This window comes from Podarcis vaucheri, assembly GCF_965113315.1.
Source record: "Podarcis vaucheri genome assembly, chromosome: 5".
Classification (NCBI taxonomy): domain Eukaryota; kingdom Metazoa; phylum Chordata; class Lepidosauria; order Squamata; family Lacertidae; genus Podarcis; species Podarcis vaucheri.
The window spans coordinates 65,198,183-65,218,985 of NC_138763.1; the positions used below are offsets into that span (position 1 = coordinate 65,198,183).

The window sequence follows — 20,803 nt, forward strand, 5'->3', positions numbered from 1 at the left end:
CTGAAGCTAAACAATTGGTCCTGCTGTGCTAAGCTAGTTCAGATCCAGAAATTTGGACACAAGATTTTACCAACATGGCTGTGAAAGAGAAAATTATTTATCTTAAGTGTGACTGCCTGGAAAAATTTCAAAGTATTTGGCAAAGATTCCTTGAGTTTTTCCAAAGTCTTAGATTTCTTAAGAAAACTTCATGCAATTTAATGTTTGCATAAATATGGGGTGGGGCAGGTTATGTAACTTTTCTTTTAATGTATTATTTATTTTGTTTCACTAATCATTGTTCCCCTTGGCAAGGGATAGGATGAGGAAGGGAGGAAATTATAGCTAGTTTTGAAATGCTTTTATTTATCACATTTCTTTGTGCTTTAAGTGCCAACTTAAAAAAAAGGACTGAAAGAAGATGGAATCCTGTGGCATCCAATTAATGAAAGGGCCAAGAGGCAGAGCAATAGATTCCCACCATCACCTTCTGGCACTTGCCTCCAGAACCAACCTAATGCTACATTATCAGTCATCATTCAGAAGCATCAGCTTTTAAAAATTAAATGCAATTTTAAAAAGCCCCACGAAAGCCACAATAATATTTAAGAAATTTTATAAACCGTTTAATCAAAAAAAATCAAAATCTTGTTTGTCAAGGGAGGTGATTTATATCATCTTAGTGGCACACAGACTATCTATGATCCACCTCTATCATGTTAAGTTGAAGAGCTCCACCAGTTGTTTTTTGCACAAGTGCCTTCGCCCTTCCAAAGCTAAGATTCCCCATGCCTACTGGGTCCTGCAAGATGAGCGTCACATGGGTCTTAAATCGAACACCCAATGCTACCATATCTCTATTCTCTCTTCCATTCTGTATATCTTGGATCTCATCCTTTGAACAAACGTTCTACGGCTTCTGCTTCCTTTCCACCAACCATTCACCACAAGATCCTGTTTACCCTTCAACAACCACTATTTGAGACCCTGAATACTGTTCCACTCCAAAGCTCATCATTCCTTTCCTCCACTTTTTGGAGTATCCCAGGTATAAGAAAATCCAGACTTAAGGAAAAGGAAAATAATGATGATGATAATAATAATAATAATAATAATAATAATAATAATAATAATAATAATAATAATTTGTTATTTATACCCCGCCCATCTGGCTGGGCTTCCCCAGCCACTCTGGGTGGCTTCCAAAAAATATTAAAATGCTGTAATACATCAAACATTAAGTGCAGGAAGGCAGTGATTTGGAGGAGAATGTCATATGGACAACAGAGAAATAATGAAGGAATAGGAAGCTTACACTAGCCACATTAGACAACAGTATGGATGAGCTCATAGTTCACTGGTTCAGAAGTACCAGAAAACTGTGGCCGGAGACCATCTTGGCTATGAGATTTGGACAGCCCATTCCCTGCCCTGCAGGCCTTTTTCCACCTGGCCTGGGAGGCTGAAGCCTGATTCACTCCAGCTACAAAAGTTGAGACTGCTGAAGAGATGAGAGATGGTTTTGGCTGCCTCTTAGGGCAAACCCAGGTCATCAAACCGGAACTTCCACAGCTGCCACTTGCCATGAACAGTGGTTAGTAGCAACAGATGCAAATATGTTCTATGCTTATGATAATATTTTATTCTCTTGCTAATTATGCTGTTTTAAGAGTGCATTTTTATTTGCCTTCTAGTAAAGTTTTCTTTTGTAATGTTTAAGGGGTTGTTTTTTGTTAACTCTGCTGTGTCAAATGTACATTCCGCAGTTGCTCTCTGTAATGTTTTAAATCTTTAAGATAATATTTTAGTTTCCTGGTAATTATGTTGCTTTGAATGTATACTTTATATTTTGACTTTCTTCAATAATGTTTTATTATGGATTGCTTTGTTTGGTGTTTAAAGGTAGGTTGTAAACGACAGATTTTTTTCTTAACAATATAAAGCAGTATAGAAATGAAATGAATAATGATGATAATGATGAATAATTATTAACTACCTAGTCTTCAATCTAAGGTCCAAGGGTGGGTCACAAGATTAAAAAAAATTAAAAACAACTTACAACCATAACTCCCCCCCCCGCTCAAAAAAAATTAAATGATACTAATGACTAAACATAAAGAAAATAATATGACATGTTAGTAAAACGTTTCCATGGAACTAGGGAAGGAAGGACAAAAATGCTTGGATAATGAAAATGCTAATTAATCTCAGTCAACTAAATACTATCTATCAAAAATATATTTCAACCCATTCCTCCTTTTGTCCTAGAATAGGAGCAGAATAGAAGCAAGAAGCAAGTTGGCAAGTCACTGCATGGCAAAAGTGCACAAACCACATCTAAATCTAATACTTTGGTTTGAAGCAACTTCCTATGAACAAATCAACTGACTGCTGTGGATAATATGTCTTACGATTGTTAATAGCTGATTTTTCCAGAGTCTAGCTTCCAGTTATACTGGAAAAGTCAACTACACTAAAAGCCAACTTTTTCAACATTTATCTTGCTCCTAATGAAGCCCAAACAGTAGCCAAGGTTTGTTCTATGGGTTACCACTTATGGTTTGTCTAGGGGAGATAAACCACAAGCCTGGATTCAGACCTAATGCTAAGCCAAACCATGCATTAACTCGCAGCAGGGCAGCAGCAGGACCAGAGGAGCAAAGCAACTGCAATCTCTCTGAGATCCAGCATGTTTGCTCATTTGTGCTAAGCCTTGGTTTGGCTTAGCATTACATGTTAACCAGATCTGTGTGTAGTTACAGAACACATTCATGTTACTAAAATATATCCTGCAATAGAGATTTTGTATATTAGTGTGACTCTGTTCTCAAATGATGAGGTCAGCCTCCAAGGGCCTCATTCCCTAAAACATGTCTAGCATTGGATTCTGAAGTAGGTTTAAGCACAAACGGATCAGTTCCTTTTGAAAATCTAGTATTTACTCTCACAATGGAACTTAGCTAAAATTATAGAACATTTAATATGTGGCCTGTAACTACAACAGGGTGATATTGGTTCTATTAGGTGACCTTTAGGCAGAACATTAGAGAGACATATCTTGGATACTATTTTGCTACTGTCCCTGTTTACAGTGGGGAATTACCTCAGAACTATGTTAAGATGCGGGTGGCACTGTGGGTTAAACTACAGAGCCTAGGGCTTGCCGATCAGAAGATCAGCGGTTCGAATCCCCACAACGGCGTAAGCTCCCATTACTCGGTCCCTGCTCCTGCCAACCTAGCAGTTCAAAAGCACGACAAAGTGCAAGTAGATAAATAGGTACCGCTCTGGCGTGAAGGTAAATGGCATTTCCATGCGCTGCTCTGGTTCACCAGAAGCGGCTTAGTCATGCTGGCCACATGACCCAGAAGCTGTATGCTGGCTCCCTCGGCCAATAAAGCGAGATGAGCGCCGCAACCCCAGAGTCAGTCACGACTGGACCTAATGGTCAGGGGTCCCTTTGCCTTTTTATGTTAAGACAGAGATAGTCAATGTGATGTTGAACTACAGCTCCCAGCAACCCTGACAACTTGGCATTCTGCCTATGGTAGTGCCACAACATCTAGACATACCACAAAAGCTATACCACAAAAGCTACCCACTAAGCAAGGGAAGAGTTAGGCCAGAAGGAATTTAATAATCAGCCATGTTTTTCCTTTAGTCACTGAAAACCATCATGCTGCAATATTCTGGTGTGAATAAACATGTGCCTTTGAGCATATGCAGAATGCCCTTCACTAACCAATAAACAAGTATTGTAAAGCTACTGTTCTTGCCTTCCCAACATATGGTATTAGAGTTAAAGACCTGAACAGGGCATAATTCTCAGGCTGCTGAAGCCCAAAATGTTTCACTACACTAAAAAAGGTACTGCATTGCACATGCAGGTCCTGCTTACTGAACACAATGCATTACCTGGAAATTTTTCATTTGGCAAGCCTTCACATAACATATCCACAATTTCTATTATTTCCTATGGAAATATTTCTAAAGCTGGATTTGCCTCCTCTTGTCCCCCCGCCCCCCCCCCAAGGGTTTGTTCCTGAAATGGCTGCAGCCAATCAGCAAAAGAGAGATAAAGTTTTTTATATACAGTATATAAAAAACCCTGATTTGTCCAATCTCTCCTGCTCTCTGATTTGTCTGATCTCGCTCCCCTTTTCCTCTCTCCATGGTTTCTTCTGGAAAATGGCTGCTGCCAACCAACAAAGCACGAACAAACAAGGAAGTAAGGAAGGAAGTCAGCTGTTCAGATAAGTGAACCTGCTGAGTGAGATTTGGGCATAATCCTTTAAGTGTGGATAACTGATCTTTCAGATAGCAAGCGTGCAGACAGTGGGACCTGCATATACTGGGCTAAGTGAATGAGGTGACATAGTAGAAAGACACTCCTATGCTTCACATAGAATCATAAAACTGTAGAGTTGGAAGGGACCCTGAGGGTTATCGAGTCATCCCCCCCTACAAAGCAGAAATCTCAACTAAAGCATCCATGACAAACAGTCATCTAACTTCTGCTTAAAAACCTCCAGGGAAGGACAGGGAGCATAGCTGTCAACGTTTCCCTTTTTTAAAAGGGAAATCCCCTTATTCCCCGCAAGAAAAGGGAGAAGTTTACAGCTATGACAGGGAGTTCATTCCACAGTCCTGTACTACTGGTTTTGGGAGAGGTTTTTAAGTTGGGGTTGCCAGCATGGCGTCCATGGGCACAACAACACCCATGAGGACTTCCTCTGGTACCTGCAAAGCCTCTGAGCCCTCTCCCACTCAGAGCCCCATTTGTCGTGAGATGGCAAAGGTGACTATCCCCCTCCCCATGTTTGAAAAGTACAAGAAAATGAAGGAGCATTGTTCTTAATTATAATGTTTTGCATGCAGCCTTTCAACAAGTTATGCTCAAAGTGATGATGATGCCAGAACAATGGGCACTTCTACTTCGTCTGTTAGCTCTATTTGCTTTTCAAGAATCAGATGAGCAGCATAATAGAAAGTGGAATGACTGAGAAAGGATAAAGTAAGTATAAAGGGGGACAATCTGGAAAACTGGGAGCAGGAAAATGGTGCTCCGCAGGAGTCAGAGAAAGAGAGGTGAGACATGCATAAGAGATTCAGCAAAACATTCTCTCAAAGCTGCATTTTTATTTTACGCACCACCAATAATTACCATCAAATCTCAAATCACATCCATCTCCATTGATTGCATTGTCAAAAATCACAGATCTGTTATTTCCAGCACTGCCATGGAAACATGTATATAAGGCACAGATTATTATGGATCCTCATGATTTTATAAGGGATCTCCACAAAATCAGCATCTGATCAAATATTACCTCTGTGTCCATAGATGTGTTCTATTTGTTTGTTTCACATTATAGTACCAGTAGAGACTGATTAAATGTATATAGACTTTTCATCTATTTTTCCTTTCTCTTCACTGTATCCAAAAGACAAATATGTAAAAGCATATTGCATATAGTCAAATTATATAAAATGCATTATAAGAAGATAAATATAAACTTACTATTGAGAGCCATAATGTTATCTGTTCCTGGATGATGAAAATTTATACCCATACGACCTAAAAAATAGAACATTTCGGCATCATATTTTATGTTCAGTAGGCTACTTTTCAATGCTAGATTTCACAAATACATAAAAAATGGTAATGAAACTAGAAAAGATTTGCTTTTTATATACTTCTCTATAAGAATGTTTAATAGTAATTATGCATTCTATTTGCTAAAGAAAAATGGAAGGGGAAGATCAGAGGAACTTTAAACACTGCCAATTTCACTTTATTAATTTAATTTAATTTAATGTATTATTTCAGTTCAGACTTACACTTTTTAAATTATTAACTTGACAGACCTATGTTAATCATTTAGTATTATTTTATCCCAACCAACCCCAAAGAAGTCCAGAGCAGCAAACAAAACAATAAATATTTATAAAAACAACATAAAGCATATATATGGGGGGGGGGGGTTCTTATTGTAGCACATGCCACTTTTGGACTATCTTCAAAGGCAGTTACATGTAGAGCACACTGCAGTAGTCCAGACTGGAGTTTACTACAGCTTGAAGTACTGAGACCAAGCTATCACCATTTAGGAATGGCAACAGCTGACAAAGTAGCTTAAGCTGGGCATAAGCATTCCAAGTCACAGAACGTATTTGAGACTTCAGTGACAGATTGGAATCCATGAGTATTCCCAAACTATGAACCTGTGCCTGCAGAGGAAGTGCAACCCCTCCCAAAGCAGGTCATTCAATTAATTATAAGACATAGGAACCAGCCACCCACAGCTCATCTGCCTTACTAAAACTGAGTTTTGGTTCATTGGCCTCCATCCAGTGCATCATGCTTCCAGGCACCACTCCAACACCTTCACAGCCTCTCCAGATTCAGAGGGAATGGGAAGAGAGCTGTGGGTCATCAGCATACCAATAACACCATGATCCAAATACCCAGATGACAACTCCCAATCATTTCATAAATATCAGCATAGCTAAATAGCCCCAAAACTATGGGGCAGGGCAACAGACCCTTGATGCTACTTTCTGGTAGTGACCCCACAGACAGGAGCAGAACCTCTTTAACAGAGTGTCTCCCAAACCCCTGAGTTTTTGCAGAAGGACACCATGAAAAGCAGTGTCAAGTGTGCTGACACATCAGGGAGTGCCAGCATGGTTGCATTGTTGCCATCTCTCTCTTGATAAAGGTGACAGCCATCAAACCAACCAGGGCTGTTGCACTGCTAAAATATTTATGTAATACTATAATATTAATTATTATATTGTTATTATTCTTCAACTATTCAATTCAATAATTTAAATTATTTAGTTATAGCAAGTAACTAACACCTTAAGCAAAATCTTGAACCCTAGAAATGAAAGTATTTGTCCCTCTTCACTAGCTCAGCAAGAAAAAACTGCTGTTGAAAACTCTCACAGAAGCCCTCTTCAAGTGTTCCTTTTGACGCAATTACATTGCACTCAGGAGGAAGTGGGGAAAAGCACTCTCCTCCATCACCATCCCCTTCCGTGAGTCGGAGGGCAACTGTCTGCAGCACTCATTCACGTGGACTTCCCGTTGGTTCTAAATTCTGCAAGGAAGCCTACTCTACTTGTATAGGCTCCCTGCTGTAGACAGTCACCCTCCAACTCATGAAGGGAGATGACTGAAGGGAAAGGACAAGTATGGCAGGCCCCCATTTCCTCCTCAATGCAATGCTAATTGTGTGGAGAAAGGAACACCTGAAGAATTCTCATTATTTCAACCTATTGGATTGTTGCTTGTTACTGTCAACTCCAACTCTACTAAATCACTGGAAAGAAGAAGGCAACCCACAGATGTTCAGTGCCTGCTTAATGGGATGCTGATAGTTCAGACAGAAATAAATCCCTTCTTCCATTATTCTGAAAAGAAGCATCCTTGAGGCACATAGCTTAGAATCACAGAATTGTAGAGTTGGAAGAGACCCCAAGAGTCATTTAGTCCAACCTGCTGCAATGCAGAAAATGCTTAGAGACCATCAAGATGTTAGTATAAAGAATCCTCTCTCTGCCTTGCTTCTGGCAACTTTTGTGACCCTCTTTGATTCACTAAAACTTGTGTAGTGATTGAAAGAGGACTGCAATAGCAGTATGCTGTATTTTTGCAAATTAAGAGACAGTTAAACCAGAAATTTTCTAGTTTGAATCTTGCCTACCATGAACTCAGCTGGTGTTTAATTTTGGTATGTTTGTAATTTTTACTGTTTTTGGTTTTTATTGTTTTATTGTGTTGTTTTGTTTTTATATAGGTTTTATTTTGTTTTAAGGGGAGGGGTCAGGGCTGCCTGGGAGTGGGTCCCAGCCAACAAAATGTCTGGGGCAGGTTCCATGGGGCAGGGGGGTGCACTGGGACAACCGATCTCAGTGATCATGGGTAGGAGGAGGAGTTACGCTAAGACCAGACCATGTCCTTACTGAGGAGGCAGGTTTAGTCATTATTTGAGGACTATCCCTGCTTCCAGGTCTGGTCTTGTCCGGACGGATACTGGAATCAGCAAGGGATACCCACATGACCTGAAGGTGCTGCTGTGCAATGAAAGGTCAATGATTCATAAGACCACTGCCATCCATGAGAGGACTTGACCTGGCATGTGTAACAGAAACTTGGTTGGATGAAGCAGATGGGCCTGTTATTGCTGCTGCAGTTTAAAAAATCTTAATAGAAGCCTCACTTGACATTGGAAGGAGAAAAAAGGCACCTTCACTGGAATTTGCTACCCACATTGTTTCATATTCATTCATGGGATATCCATTTCCAAGAACAACAAGCAAGTTATATACTGGCTTCTCACTGTGGTATAGTAGGGTAGCCCTCTACCCAATATGCAATCACCCATTCCCCGAAGGGAGGTGTGCACACTACCCAAGCAAGAAACAGCATGTGAATACAATCTAATCTCTAGCTATGTCTGCAGAAGAATCCCATATGGCACACAAATGTCTGCCAAAATAGTTATCAGCATAATGACTGCAATAAAAGGTTACCCAACCATTTAAATTGTTTTATGGTTAGATATGAGTGAATAAATGAGCATGCTATGAATTATGGCTCTCAATGCATATTTAATCTCTCTCCTCCTTTCCTTTGCTGAGGCTGGAATTGTGCTATTCAACCAGATATAAAAATAGAATCAAGAGTGTGACATCTGGGGGGTGTGTGTGTGTTCATTCAGTCACTCTGCCAGGTGCTGCCTGTGTGACATTTTGTCACCTGCCCTTTGCCTTCTATTTTTAAGTTTCTCTTGACAACTACCTTCCCAGAAAAGCAAAAATGTCAAATTGTATGAGCAGCCACGCATACTTGTTCTTACAATACTAAGAGCTCTAAATAGGAAAGTACACATGATAGTTTCGGTCTTCAGCTCCTTGAGTGAATAACTTAAAACTAAAATACTTCACATTAATTTTTGTTTGAGAAGTTGATCAGCAATAGAATTAGTAATTACTGCTGTTTCAAAAATATCTCAATAACATATAATATTAGTCAGCATTCTGTGTTTTAGTTTAGCTGTAACCAAGAATCTTAGCTTTTAGGGAGAAGACTACAGTAGTAATAACGTCTGACTGAAACTAATACAAATACAGCTGTGTTTTTTGGTTGATATTTTCAGTTTCAAGTTCAAAGTGGTTAAGGACAAAGTAACTTTAAGTATACCAGTTGAAATGTTTGCATCATGTATGGTATTCAGCTTGCAAATCATGACAGGGCAGTTATTGCCAACCCTGACTGGGTCAATAACACTTATTCTTCCCCTCATTCAACTTCTCTGGCTTTGGCGCTCCCTATTTTTCCGGCCAGGGAGGAGGCACTGGTGGAGGAAAGGGGGGAGCGCACCATCCCCGGCACCATCGGGGAGGGTACCATCGTGGCTGTGTCCTGGACACCCGATGCACACCCCCACCGTGCCAGGCGCCACACCCCCGCAGGCACGCACTGTGTGCCCCCGGGATGCACACCACACCCCGGGACACGCACCACACCCCCATGGGTGGCATGCTACGCCCCCGGGACACGCACCAGCCACGCCCCCACCTGCTTTCCGCCCCCAGTGCTGGAGCATGCAGCTTCGCCACTGGGAGGTGGTGTGGGGACAGGATTTTCCTGACCAAGAAAGCATAGCAGAGAGCTGTGCCAACAGCGCCTGTATTCTCCCTCAGTGGTGGGCCTGCATGCAGTTACTTGGGGCAACTTTAATTCACCACAAGGCACGTGCTTAATTGCAACAAGTCTGAATCATTTATTTCCCACATTTCAGACAAAGGTCTGCCAAAGAGGCTAACATCTGTTGGCAAAATGAGACACAAGCCCTGCTGTCATGCTTACAAGCTTAAAAAAGATAAAAAAGGGGAAGTGATGAGAAAAAGTAGAGGAGGAAGATCCATTAGAAAATGCCAAAACGAAGTGCCGAGTTATAAGCAGCCATTTGTATCCAGTAGAGACCAGAACTTTTTTTTGCCAGTTTAAGATTTGAACATTTTATTATTCTCAGTAGCCCTACTTAAATCATTAGGTTTATTTCAAGAACTACTAGGGAACAAAATTGTATTTTTGAAAATGATTATAGTATCTGTATTAGCTGATGTCCTCTACTATAGAGCACATATTCTTTTTTTTTTTTGACAAAGGTGTTGTTCATATAGCAAAACTTCCTATGGCGAAAACTATGATTCAGTATAAGCATGGCTCAAGAGAAACTGCAGTATTAGCACTGTAAGTCCGACTATAGTTCTCCACTCCAGAGGCACCAAGGTAAGAGTGAACAATTTCATGTGCATCAAGTTTCTCATTATGTTTAACTTTAAGAGAACATAAGCAGTAATGGTAAGATGGGTCAAATCCCACTTCTACTTTACTTGAAGGCTTCAAGCAGCTCAAAGCACAGGAGGAAGAAATAATTCATGCCAGTGTACAATGGTAGCAAAATAGCTGTTTGCTTTCTCTCATGTTGTTAAGCATGATTGAAAGACTGCAAATTCTTCAAAAATAAAAGAAAATAACAACACCTATCCATCCACCTACTCCTAAAAAATGTTGTTTAGATATTAGCATGAATGAGTTACACATACATTGCCTACCAGATTAAAAATATATATTCTGATTAAATCTATGGCAGATGTACTGCATCTGAAATTTTATCAACAAGATAGTTCTAAACTTCTGCCGTCAACATGAAGGGTGCAGCCTTGAAAAACTCAAGATTTTGGAAATTAAATTGCTATGTTGACCAGTAATACTTCTATATATATTATAATTTAAATATTACTACTTATATTTTAAAGGAATCTATGTGGAATTTAAGTATATTTACAGTATATTTGAATAGAAAACTTTTTAATGGCTTAAATAAGGTATGCAAACTGGTTTTAAAAGGTGTACAATATTATATTGGACTTCAGATTCCCCATAGATAGGGAAGGTAAAACAACTTTGACTGCCTCAGAACTTGTATTTGGCTCACAGTACCTGAAAAAACCCCCAAAATATTTTAAAGTTCTAAGAGGTCATTCTTCTTCATAAATGAAATATTCTAAACAGAGAGACTTCAAACACACTTTATATAAACATTATGTTGCAGCACACAATGCCCTCTTTAGTTTTTGCTTTTTAGCAGGCAATCCCAGCGGTACTGAGCCAAAAAGAGTTAGCAGCCAACTGTGTAATTCCAGCCACGTGACCTCAGCTGACTGGATTTGGGTTAGAGAACTCGTGCATTCCTACAGGAATACTGAATTTCATTCCCTTAACATTATCTTTATCATGATGCACTTCAGCTGCCTGGTTCTCAATAATGCAGAGAACTACAATAAACAAGAATCACCAGCAGTGTCAATATTGCTGAGCAAAACAACTACCGTATTTTTCGCTTCATAAGATGCACCTGACTATAAGATGCACCTAGTTGTTAGAGGGGAGAAGCAAGAAAAAATATATTCTGCGCAGAGCATGTAAATGGCTCTCGCTTTTCTTGCTTTAAACCCTTCCGTCCCTTCTCCTGCTGCGCAGCTCTCGCTGAAGCCACCAGAGCAAGAGTGATAGCTGTGCAGTGCCTCTTCTTCTGCTGGCTTCCCAGCAAAGTGGGATGAGGGATGAAAGGGAGCCCTTACATGGAGCCCCTTCCGTCCCTCCTCCCGCTTCGCTGAAAAGCTAGCAGAGCAAGCCCACAAGAGCAGCACACATGCTAGGCGCAGCTCTTTAAAGAGCGCACGGCTCCAGCAAGAGCCTCCCACCTGCATTCGCTCCATAAGACACACACACATTTCCCCTTACTTTTTTGGGGGGAGGTGCGTCTTATGGAGCGAAAAATACGGTACATGACTCGGCGAAAATGAAAGTAAACATAACCAGACTTTTTAAAAAACATACATTTTACGACTCTATAGTTCATTAGAAAACCTATCTGCTACAGTTTAACAATAGTGATGGCTGGTAGACATTTGCATCTGTTCAGAGCAAAGGGCAATTTATAATGTGCCCACTGACTAAGTAACAAAGCATACACATCAAGGACATGATACTCAGTTCCCCCACCCCACTTCACAAATGCAGATTCAGATATGGAACCAGTGGTCCACATGCTTCCATCAGCAGGTGGCCAATGATAATGATCAAGTCTTTTCTAATAAATAATTATTATGTTAAAAATCATAGTAAATACTGAATTGTTACTGTCTAAACTACCTATGTCATAACTGGTCAGCTTATGATAAGACCTTAATTGCTCTTCTCTGGCCTTTGGGATTATTAAGACACATATGGTGCTTGAATTAGGTTTGCCAAGCAGCTGGAGAAGACCTTTAGTTCCAGAAGAATAAAAGCTTCTATATGGTGATATATGTTATCATACAAAGCTGCTTCCTACGACTTCTAGGTCTTTAACACAACAGTTAAGAGACATGGGAAATTCATTTAACATAAGTTGCAGCAAAGATTCTGTCTCAGTATGTAAAGTTGACTAGTGGGAATTGTGTTCCAGAGAAGGCAACAGGCTCAGCAAGATCAGTGCTATACTCAGGCACAATTGTATAAAGAATAGAACCAGAAGTCAAGTCAGGAGGACACTTCATAAAAGAATAGGTGTTGAAAGCTTTTCACAGTGCCCAGTGGCAAGCTGACATTTTATCTGAAAAGACTTAATGGCTATGAAGCAGACCTTCCAAGATTCATTTATCTGACAGAAGGACAACTGAACTGGCTAGCACACATTCATATCGTCTATTTTCAAACACAATAGTTTATTTTAGCAGAAAGAGACCAGCATATTTTTACTGCACAGACTGCTACAGACTTTCCCCAAATGCCTCTTATTTCATCATAGTTTGATACCTTTGCTACGAAAATTCCAAAACATCTCAGATACTTGTTTAAGGTCCAGTTAGTAGGCCAATACTAAAGCCAGCCTTATTATTCAAATTATTTTTATCCCACCTTTCTACCAAAACTAGTCCTCCAATTCACACGCCTGCACTGCACTTTTTCTTGCCTTTCTGCAACTGGTCTCTGTGAAAGACTCCCAAGCTAAAAGACACCCCTTTAGAAAAGGATGGAATGTATATGCACAGGTTTTTATCAACTTTCCATGTTTCTTCAAACATGCATTTGCATTTTTATGCCTAATAGGGAGTACTGGAACACTGTATGTACAAATATCTACTGAGTTTGACATCATAACAGCCCATTAAAAGCTGCCTCAAGCATCTGGCACACATATATGCAAAGTAAATCAGTCCTTGAGACATAGAATACTTCTCATGTTACCCCTGCAGAGACATGTCACATGGTTTTATTCAAGGACAAATAAGTGTACTGCAACTTCAGACTGAGTATTTAAATTAATTCTGATGTTACTTTTTCTAGTACTGCCTTTACAAGATACGTAGGAGAGCTGTTCGTTATGAAGTTTGTTATAACACAGCAGCACCTAGGCCATACTGCACCAGACACAAAAGCAGGAATGGGAAACCTGTGGTCTTCTATATGTTGCTGGACTACAACACCCATCATCACTGGTCATGCTGGCTGGGGCTGATAGGAGGTTGAGTACAATACTCAAATCTTTCATATGTATGTCTGTGTCCACGGGAAACCATTTCCAGGGGTCTTTTTCTTGGCACACTTGCTGTCTATGTGCAGGAATGTTTTTTTGTGGGGGAGCATTTCAGAGGCACAGGTGTGCTGTAAAGGTCTAAGTTCCCATTAAGCTCAGGTATATGTAGTTTTCTTCTGTAAGAAACCACCCCCCAGTTATTCCCTCAAAAAAAGAAGAAGAAAGCTAGCCAATTGTTTTTAGAAACATACAGAAAGCACATAATGTTGAATAGAAAGAAAACAGGCCCACGTGGTGCCATTTGGGTGGCTGGTTTGTAAGAAAACAAAGAGAAGGTTAAAGCTACATCTTTCCAGTCTGAGGCCAACAAATGCAGCTGAAAGTTCCTCAAACTTGGCCTTCCAAACCTATCAGTCAAAGATGGGGGGGGTGGCATTCAAACACAAGAACTTACACTTGGATTCCCAAACTATACTTGAGTTATGTGAAATCACAGAAATACAGTAAATGTTTTCAAACAAGTTTATGCAAATATTGTGGGAAACAAGTGTAAATAAAACATTTGGTCAAAATGGCATTGCAGGAATAGTTCACTTCAGCTGAACAAGTAATTCCAAAGCAGTGAATCCTTTTAACAGGATCTTTACTTGAGGCTTGCATTCTGAACTTCACTGGAATTAAAAGGCTGAAAGATGAAAACGCTTCACTGTTCTGAGTACCAGTTCCCATATTCACTTGCCCAGCCTTCAGCCTTCCTACAATCAACCTAAATTGATGATTTTGACCTCCAATATATCCTAGGTGTCCCATGGAGCTTGGAATGAATGCAAATCCATTTCCTGCTCCATCTGGACAGTTAAATACAAGATCAGTCTAGATCCCAGACAAACTGCTTGATCTCCAAAGTTTGATAAGCAATTAGATATTGCTCAAAATTTGTGCACTAAATATCTGTGATAAAATTTCCCCCCCCCCCAACAAAATCCATTGCTCTCTGTTAAGTAATTCCTAAAAGCTATATGGCACATTTAGCTAAAGACTGGCGAGACTGATGTTGAAGTAGACATTAGTATGAATTATTAAACTAAAAGCTGCCCCAACCAGTCACTCACATAGTTTATGATGAGTGCTAGGAGTAGTTTAATCTTTATCACTGGAGCTGAAAGAACAGCCTGGTCTTCTCAGCTGAAGAGATATCAATATTTCATTATCTCAACCAAAGAAGTGATTTTTTAAAAATGTAATCGTTCTTTCCCCCTAATTCCAAACCATTTGAGATTTGTATCCACATTGGAAACATGATAATTATGGGTAGATATTTAAACAACCACTTGAAAATATTAGCAACCCAACCAAGCCAGTATGGTGTAGTGGTTAAGAGCGGTAGTCATGTAATCTGGGAAACCGGGTTCGTGTCTCCGCTCCTCCACCTGCAGCTGCTGGGTGACCTTGGGCCAGTCACACTTCTGTGAAGTCTCTCAGCCCCACTCACCTCACAGAGTGTTTGTTGTGGGGGAGGAAGGGAAAGGAGAATGTTAGCCGCTTTGAGACTCCTGAAGGGGAGTGAAAGGCGGGATATCAAATCCAAACTCTTCTTCTTCTTCTTCTTCATTTCATAACAGAATAACTGGATTATCAATTTTGTAGGTTTCATTGATTTAAAAATTAGAAGTTGAAAGTCTAAGATCTTTTTGTAAAAGAAAAAAAGTCCTCTAAAGAAATCATGATTATTTAGCATCCAGTTGCATCATTAACCACACTATATGCTTAATTAGCTAACTGAGATTTTTAAGCCAAAGAGTAGCATAAAACATATTAACAATTTGTTACTAGCAAAAAGTATAACATAAATGTTATTGCAGCAAAAAAAGCTGTTTTCTTTTAAAGTGAGTATGAACATATGAATATTCCTAACCTGTAAAATGATTCCTCCACATTATATCAGCGAAACTCATTGGTGGGCCACTGGGAGGGTAGTGTTTACCTTTAAGAGGCTCATGATCAGTCCTTATCATATCCATTAATGAATTTTCCAAAGAGTGCAAGTTAAAAGTATCATAGGGCCGATTCCGGTCCTAGGAAAAAAACAAAAAATAAGAGGACCGTTACAATGTCATCACTAAATAATGCAAACACTTAACACTTTTCCCACTCACCACAAATTTATTGTAAAATTAGCAAAATATGCAAAGCTCAATATGGTAAGTCCTTCAGAACATTTTGAGTGCAGAACATGTAAAGAGAAAGATCCTCTTTTCTATAAATGCAACTGATCATGGCAAGTGTGAATGTTGCAAAAAAGGACACAGTTTTTTAACTTGACAGCTTATTGAAGTGAGTAACCAGAAAGGTCTCAGAATGTCAGAATCAATGCTGGAATAAAACTATAATGAATGTTCCTCTTCTACTGCAACATTATCTGGAAGGAACCAAATCCACATCTAAGACAACGATTTCCACATATCCCTTCCATTTCCCCCACAGATTGAGAAATAAAGACATTAAGCCACAAAGACCAAGAACTAACAAGATGTACTGTAATTATTTCTGTTTATTTAGAGAGATTTAGAAATTGGCATCCAAATTATGTGAAGCATAATTTGCACTAAATAAATAAATAAATCTATTTTATACACCCTAGATCTAGAATAAAGCAAATTCTATGATCATATGAGTTTATGCAAGCTCTTGGATTTCTGCTGACGTGCCTTGCCTGTTGTTCCTCCCCCAAGCCTCATCAAACGTGCAAATAAATAAAAATCCTATTCCAGATGCCACTCTGACACTCAAGCGCAGCTTGGGGGTGGGGCAAAGTAGGCTGCAGAAGGCAGGAGTAGATAGAAAGGGTCTGTTCTGTGACTGGAACGTTGTAGTTCTTGAGATTCAAAGCTAAAATTCCCTTAAATTTGTTTTAATCCTATTGCTGTTCACATTAAGCTTGCTAGAAGGTAAATAATGTATCAGTGCAAGGTAGATTTTTACATTTCCTGGTATCTTAATACGCAAAACTAAGAGATAGGGTAGCCAGAGGAAATCAGCCTCGCTCAGAAACAGTGTTCCCTGAAAATTTTACCATTTGCACCCAATAAGAAGCTTCGCATTGCCTGCTTGCAAAAATAAGGCAATTATTCTGACACAAAACCCTTGGGCACAGCAAGATTGTGCAAACAACTTGAGAACAGATAAAAGCAGTGAAGCACAGCAGAAGACTAAGAAGCACACAGTGGCCTCTCTAAAATCCTTGCCAGCTTCAGCTGATTTTTATTTTTATTTTTTTTAGTGTTAGCAAGCATTGCACAAAGAATCAATTATTAATCCATATCCAAGAGCCTTTTCATACTCTTTTTTTGAAGACCGTTTAAAATTAAGCTGATGACAACAAATACTGTCTCTTTCCTATGGAAGCTTCTATACTGATATTTTAAATTATGTTTTTACCCAAAAGAAATTTGGGAGGTGTAGCCCATATATACCCAGACCAACCTGTAACAAAAAAAAAATATTAGATGGCAACCTAATTCTCACAATAACCCTAAACACAGATCCACTTTAATTGACTTCCAAGTGTGTTCAAGCTGGTAGTAGCCTAGCTCTCTTGACTAAGTGGAGCAGCAAAATATGTAGTCTCAGATAAAGTGTCCCTGGCACAGCCAAAATGTGACAATTGATTGCATTACACCACTGGAGAGAGAAAACCCATGAGTGGGCAGCAGAACTAAAAGTGGGCCTTGTTCACATGCATGATCCAGAGACAGTACACTTGTGCACACAAGGACTTGACACAGAGGGAGAGGAGAGTCCAGTAATTTCAGTGCCTCAGAAAATTTGCTTGCAAAATATTCTAAGTTTTTTCAATAAGAATATGGCACGTTTTCTCTCTTCTGCAAGTGAATTAATTAACAGTTATGATAAGGATCAGAAGGGTAATGTGGGGTGATTCCATTACTTCCTAACATTCAAGTAAGATAAGCTCATTATGTGTGTCTGTTCTAGTATCACCAAAAAAGATTCACAGTTTAATGGGAATTTGTACACTGAAGAACAATATTAACCATTGTACTCAAACTGCTTTACATAAATTCTCAGCAATTTGCTGACACCTATGAAGTAGGTCACTTTTATGTCTACAAGTAGGACCCTACAAGTAGGACCTTCAACTATAAGTTGTAACTTTACCTTCTAATTGAAGTGCTCCAGTTCAGAGTTCCATCAGCTAGCCATACCTGCCCTCCAACAGACTATTCCATTCTTTTCCTTCTCATTGTTTAGCTACTATACAGGCTCAATCCAGGTTGTTTCAGATTTATTCCTCCCATTTTACTGGGCTTTGAGATTTCCCTGAACTTGCTGATATGTTCCCCTTGTTTCTGAAAGCCCCATTCTAGCTCAATTTCTTTCAGTACTCACCACCCAAGTTCATTATGCCAGAGTGGGATGTTGGATAGAGCAATTGAAGGGTAGGCAAAGGAATGGACACTATTTCAGAGTCATACCCAACACCTTTCCTCAAGGATATTATCCTTTTAGTTGCTTTTCAAGGGATAAAATACATGAATATACAAGGGATAAAGTTTAAATAATTTTAAACAATACTCATATCTTCAGAAATTTCTCATTCAAGGTAATGGCTTTATTCATATTGTACTGCTTTCCTGCCTACTAAAACTTCCGGAACTTCACAAAGAAATGTAACATCCAATAATAACGTTAATCATCAGGAGTCTCTTTAAAAATGGAAGATAAGTGACCCAACCATTTTGATTTCCTTAAACCCCTGGATAATAATAAACACCAGAACAGGGCAAACATGCAGTGCCAGAGTGCTCAACTTTACTAACACCCATGTTTGGCCTGTTACAAGCAGATAAAAGGCAGGCATAGCTCATTTCAAACAGATTCCTATCTCAATTATGCTTCCACATCAACACACCATCAGCGATTATCTCCGCCACACACACACCCAGAACAAAACATTCACTTGGGGGAAGGGGGAAGATGTGGCAACGGGCAGAGGGCTCCAATGAAGACTGGAAGGTTTTGGTGGGTGTTTCCTTATGCAAGAAAGTATGCTCAGAAAGTCATTATCTGGCACAAAATGGAGAGGCTTGTAATCTATCCCCATGATTTCCTGGCAGGAGAAGTACTCTATGTGTCACTTGCTGCCAGATGGGCAGCCCACTGGAACTGTCAACTCTGTGTTGGAGTCATCTGCCAACAGCTACTCTGTTCCTTCTGATCATCCCCTAGTCATTCATATATATATATATATATATATATATATATATATATATATATGCTTTCGTAGATTTTCACGGGTACAGGAATGCAGGTTTTGGTGTCTTCGGGTGTCTTCCCGTGTAAGAGTCGGGGTGTCTGTGCGACATTTCAGTAACAAGAAGCCGAAAGCACCAGCCTGAAGATGACGAGTGAGACCTCGTCGAAACGTCGCACAGACACCCCGACTCTTACACGGGAAGACACCCAAAGACACCAAAACCTGCATATATATATATATATATATATATATATATATATATATATATATATGCTTTCGTAGATTTTCACGGGTACAGGAATGCAGGTTTTGGTGTCTTCGGGTGTCTTCCCGTGTAAGAGTCGGGGTGTCTGTGCGACGTTTCGACGAGGTCTCACTCGTCATCTTCAGGCTGGTGCTTTCGGCTTCTTGTTACTGGAACAGAGCAGAGTCTGGTGTTTGAGTTCCTATAAATACTGTTGAGGGGTGTGGTGTATAGCCTCCAACGTTCTGGGCAGAGAGGAAGTTCCTAGATTAGTGTGCCTTTTCTTCTTTTGTTCCTTAATTACTTGAGGGATATCTTGGGTGATTTCATGAGTGATATTCTGAATACCACTGGGTGGGTCATTAAGTGTAGATTAGTTGCTAAAGCTTTCGTGTCTTGACCTCTTGAGCTTGTGAAGAGTTTTTCTGAGAAGATGGCTGTGCTGCATTTAGTTGTGCTCTGGCTTGGCTTCGTGTATAGGGGCGAGCTGTGGTTTTGTGCCTTGTGCCAGCCAGATCTGTGTAGGGATTGCAGGGGGGTGCAGCATCCGGAGGTGCCACTATAGTTTGGCTACTGGATGGAGTCTGTAATATGTCTGTGGAGAGGGTCTGGGTTTGGGTCTGGTGTGGTTGATTGGTGACGGCGTTCTGTGTGCCTCTGGTTCTGGTGTCGGTTTTTGTGGGGAGGGCTAATTTCCAGATGTCTGGCAGGCGGGACGTGTCGTCACGCTTGTTCATGTTGTGAGGGTGTTTCTCTATCTCGATGGCTTCCATGATTATTCTCTTGTGGTGATGTTCCATGTTAAAGAGCAATTTGGAATCTGCAAAATTAATTTCGTGTCCTGTTTCTTTCATGTGTTGGAAAAGAGAGGAAGTTTTTTCTTCTTTTTTGACGGCATTCTTGTGTTCTGCGATACGTGCATTTATTCGTCTGTTTGTTTGTCCAATGTACGTGGCTGGGCAGACTTTGCAGGGTATTTCATAGACCCCTTGGTTTTCCAGCTGGATTTTGTCTTTTGGGTTTCTGAGGATATTGGCTATTTTTTGGTTGGTGCAGAAGGCTGTTTTGATATTGTGTTTATGGAGGATTTTGCTGATTTTGTCTGTAGTGCCCTTGATATAAGGAAGGAGGGCCATGCCATTGTTTTCTTCTGTGTCTTGGTTTTTGGGGGGTGTTTCTTTTTGGATTAGCTTCGTAACCCTGTTTTTCTGGTATCCATTGGCGATTAACACATTTGAGAGATTCTGTAACTCAGTTGTCAAGTGGTCTTTGTCAGCCAGGCGTTTGGTTCTGGAGATGAGAGTCTTGGCTACGGAGTTTATTTGTGCAGGGTGGTGGTGTGATTGTGCATGTAAGTAGCGGTTGGTGTGTGTTTTTTTCCGGTAGATAGTGTGTCCTAGGGAGCCATCAGGTTTTTTGTAGATTAGGACGTCAAGAAAGGGGAGTTGGTTGTTGTCTTCTATTTCCATAGTGAATTGTATTTTGGGGTGTAGGCTGTTGAGATGTGTGAGGAAGCTATCTAGTTTTTCTTTCCCGTGTGGCCAAATTACAAAGGTGTCGTCAACATATCTGAGCCAAAGTTTGGGTTTGTGTTCTGACTTGTCTAAAGCATTGGTTTCAAAGTGTTCCATGTACAAATTTGCGATGACCGGTGAGAGGGGTGATCCCATAGGTGCTCCTTCTATCTGTTTGTATCTTTGTCCA

General features: G+C 40.0%; 1 protein-coding gene across 8 annotated transcripts in view; it reads right to left on the minus strand.

Annotated features, from left to right (window-relative positions):
- CPEB3 (cytoplasmic polyadenylation element binding protein 3) overlaps window positions 1-20,803 on the minus strand; it is a 75,097-nt gene that overhangs the window by 27,663 nt on the left and 26,631 nt on the right. For 4 of the 8 annotated variants that reach the window (XM_082224930.1, XM_082224931.1, XM_082224927.1 and 1 more), the window contains exons 3-4: window positions 15,496-15,655; window positions 5,501-5,557 (exon numbers count right to left, since the gene is read on the minus strand). In XM_082224930.1, coding sequence (XP_082081056.1) covers window positions 5,501-5,557; window positions 15,496-15,655 — 217 coding nt within the window. The remainder of the gene's footprint in view (window positions 1-5,500; window positions 5,558-15,495; window positions 15,656-20,803) is intronic. The other 4 variants (XM_082224928.1, XM_082224929.1, XM_082224933.1 and 1 more) reach the window with 2 other exon arrangements.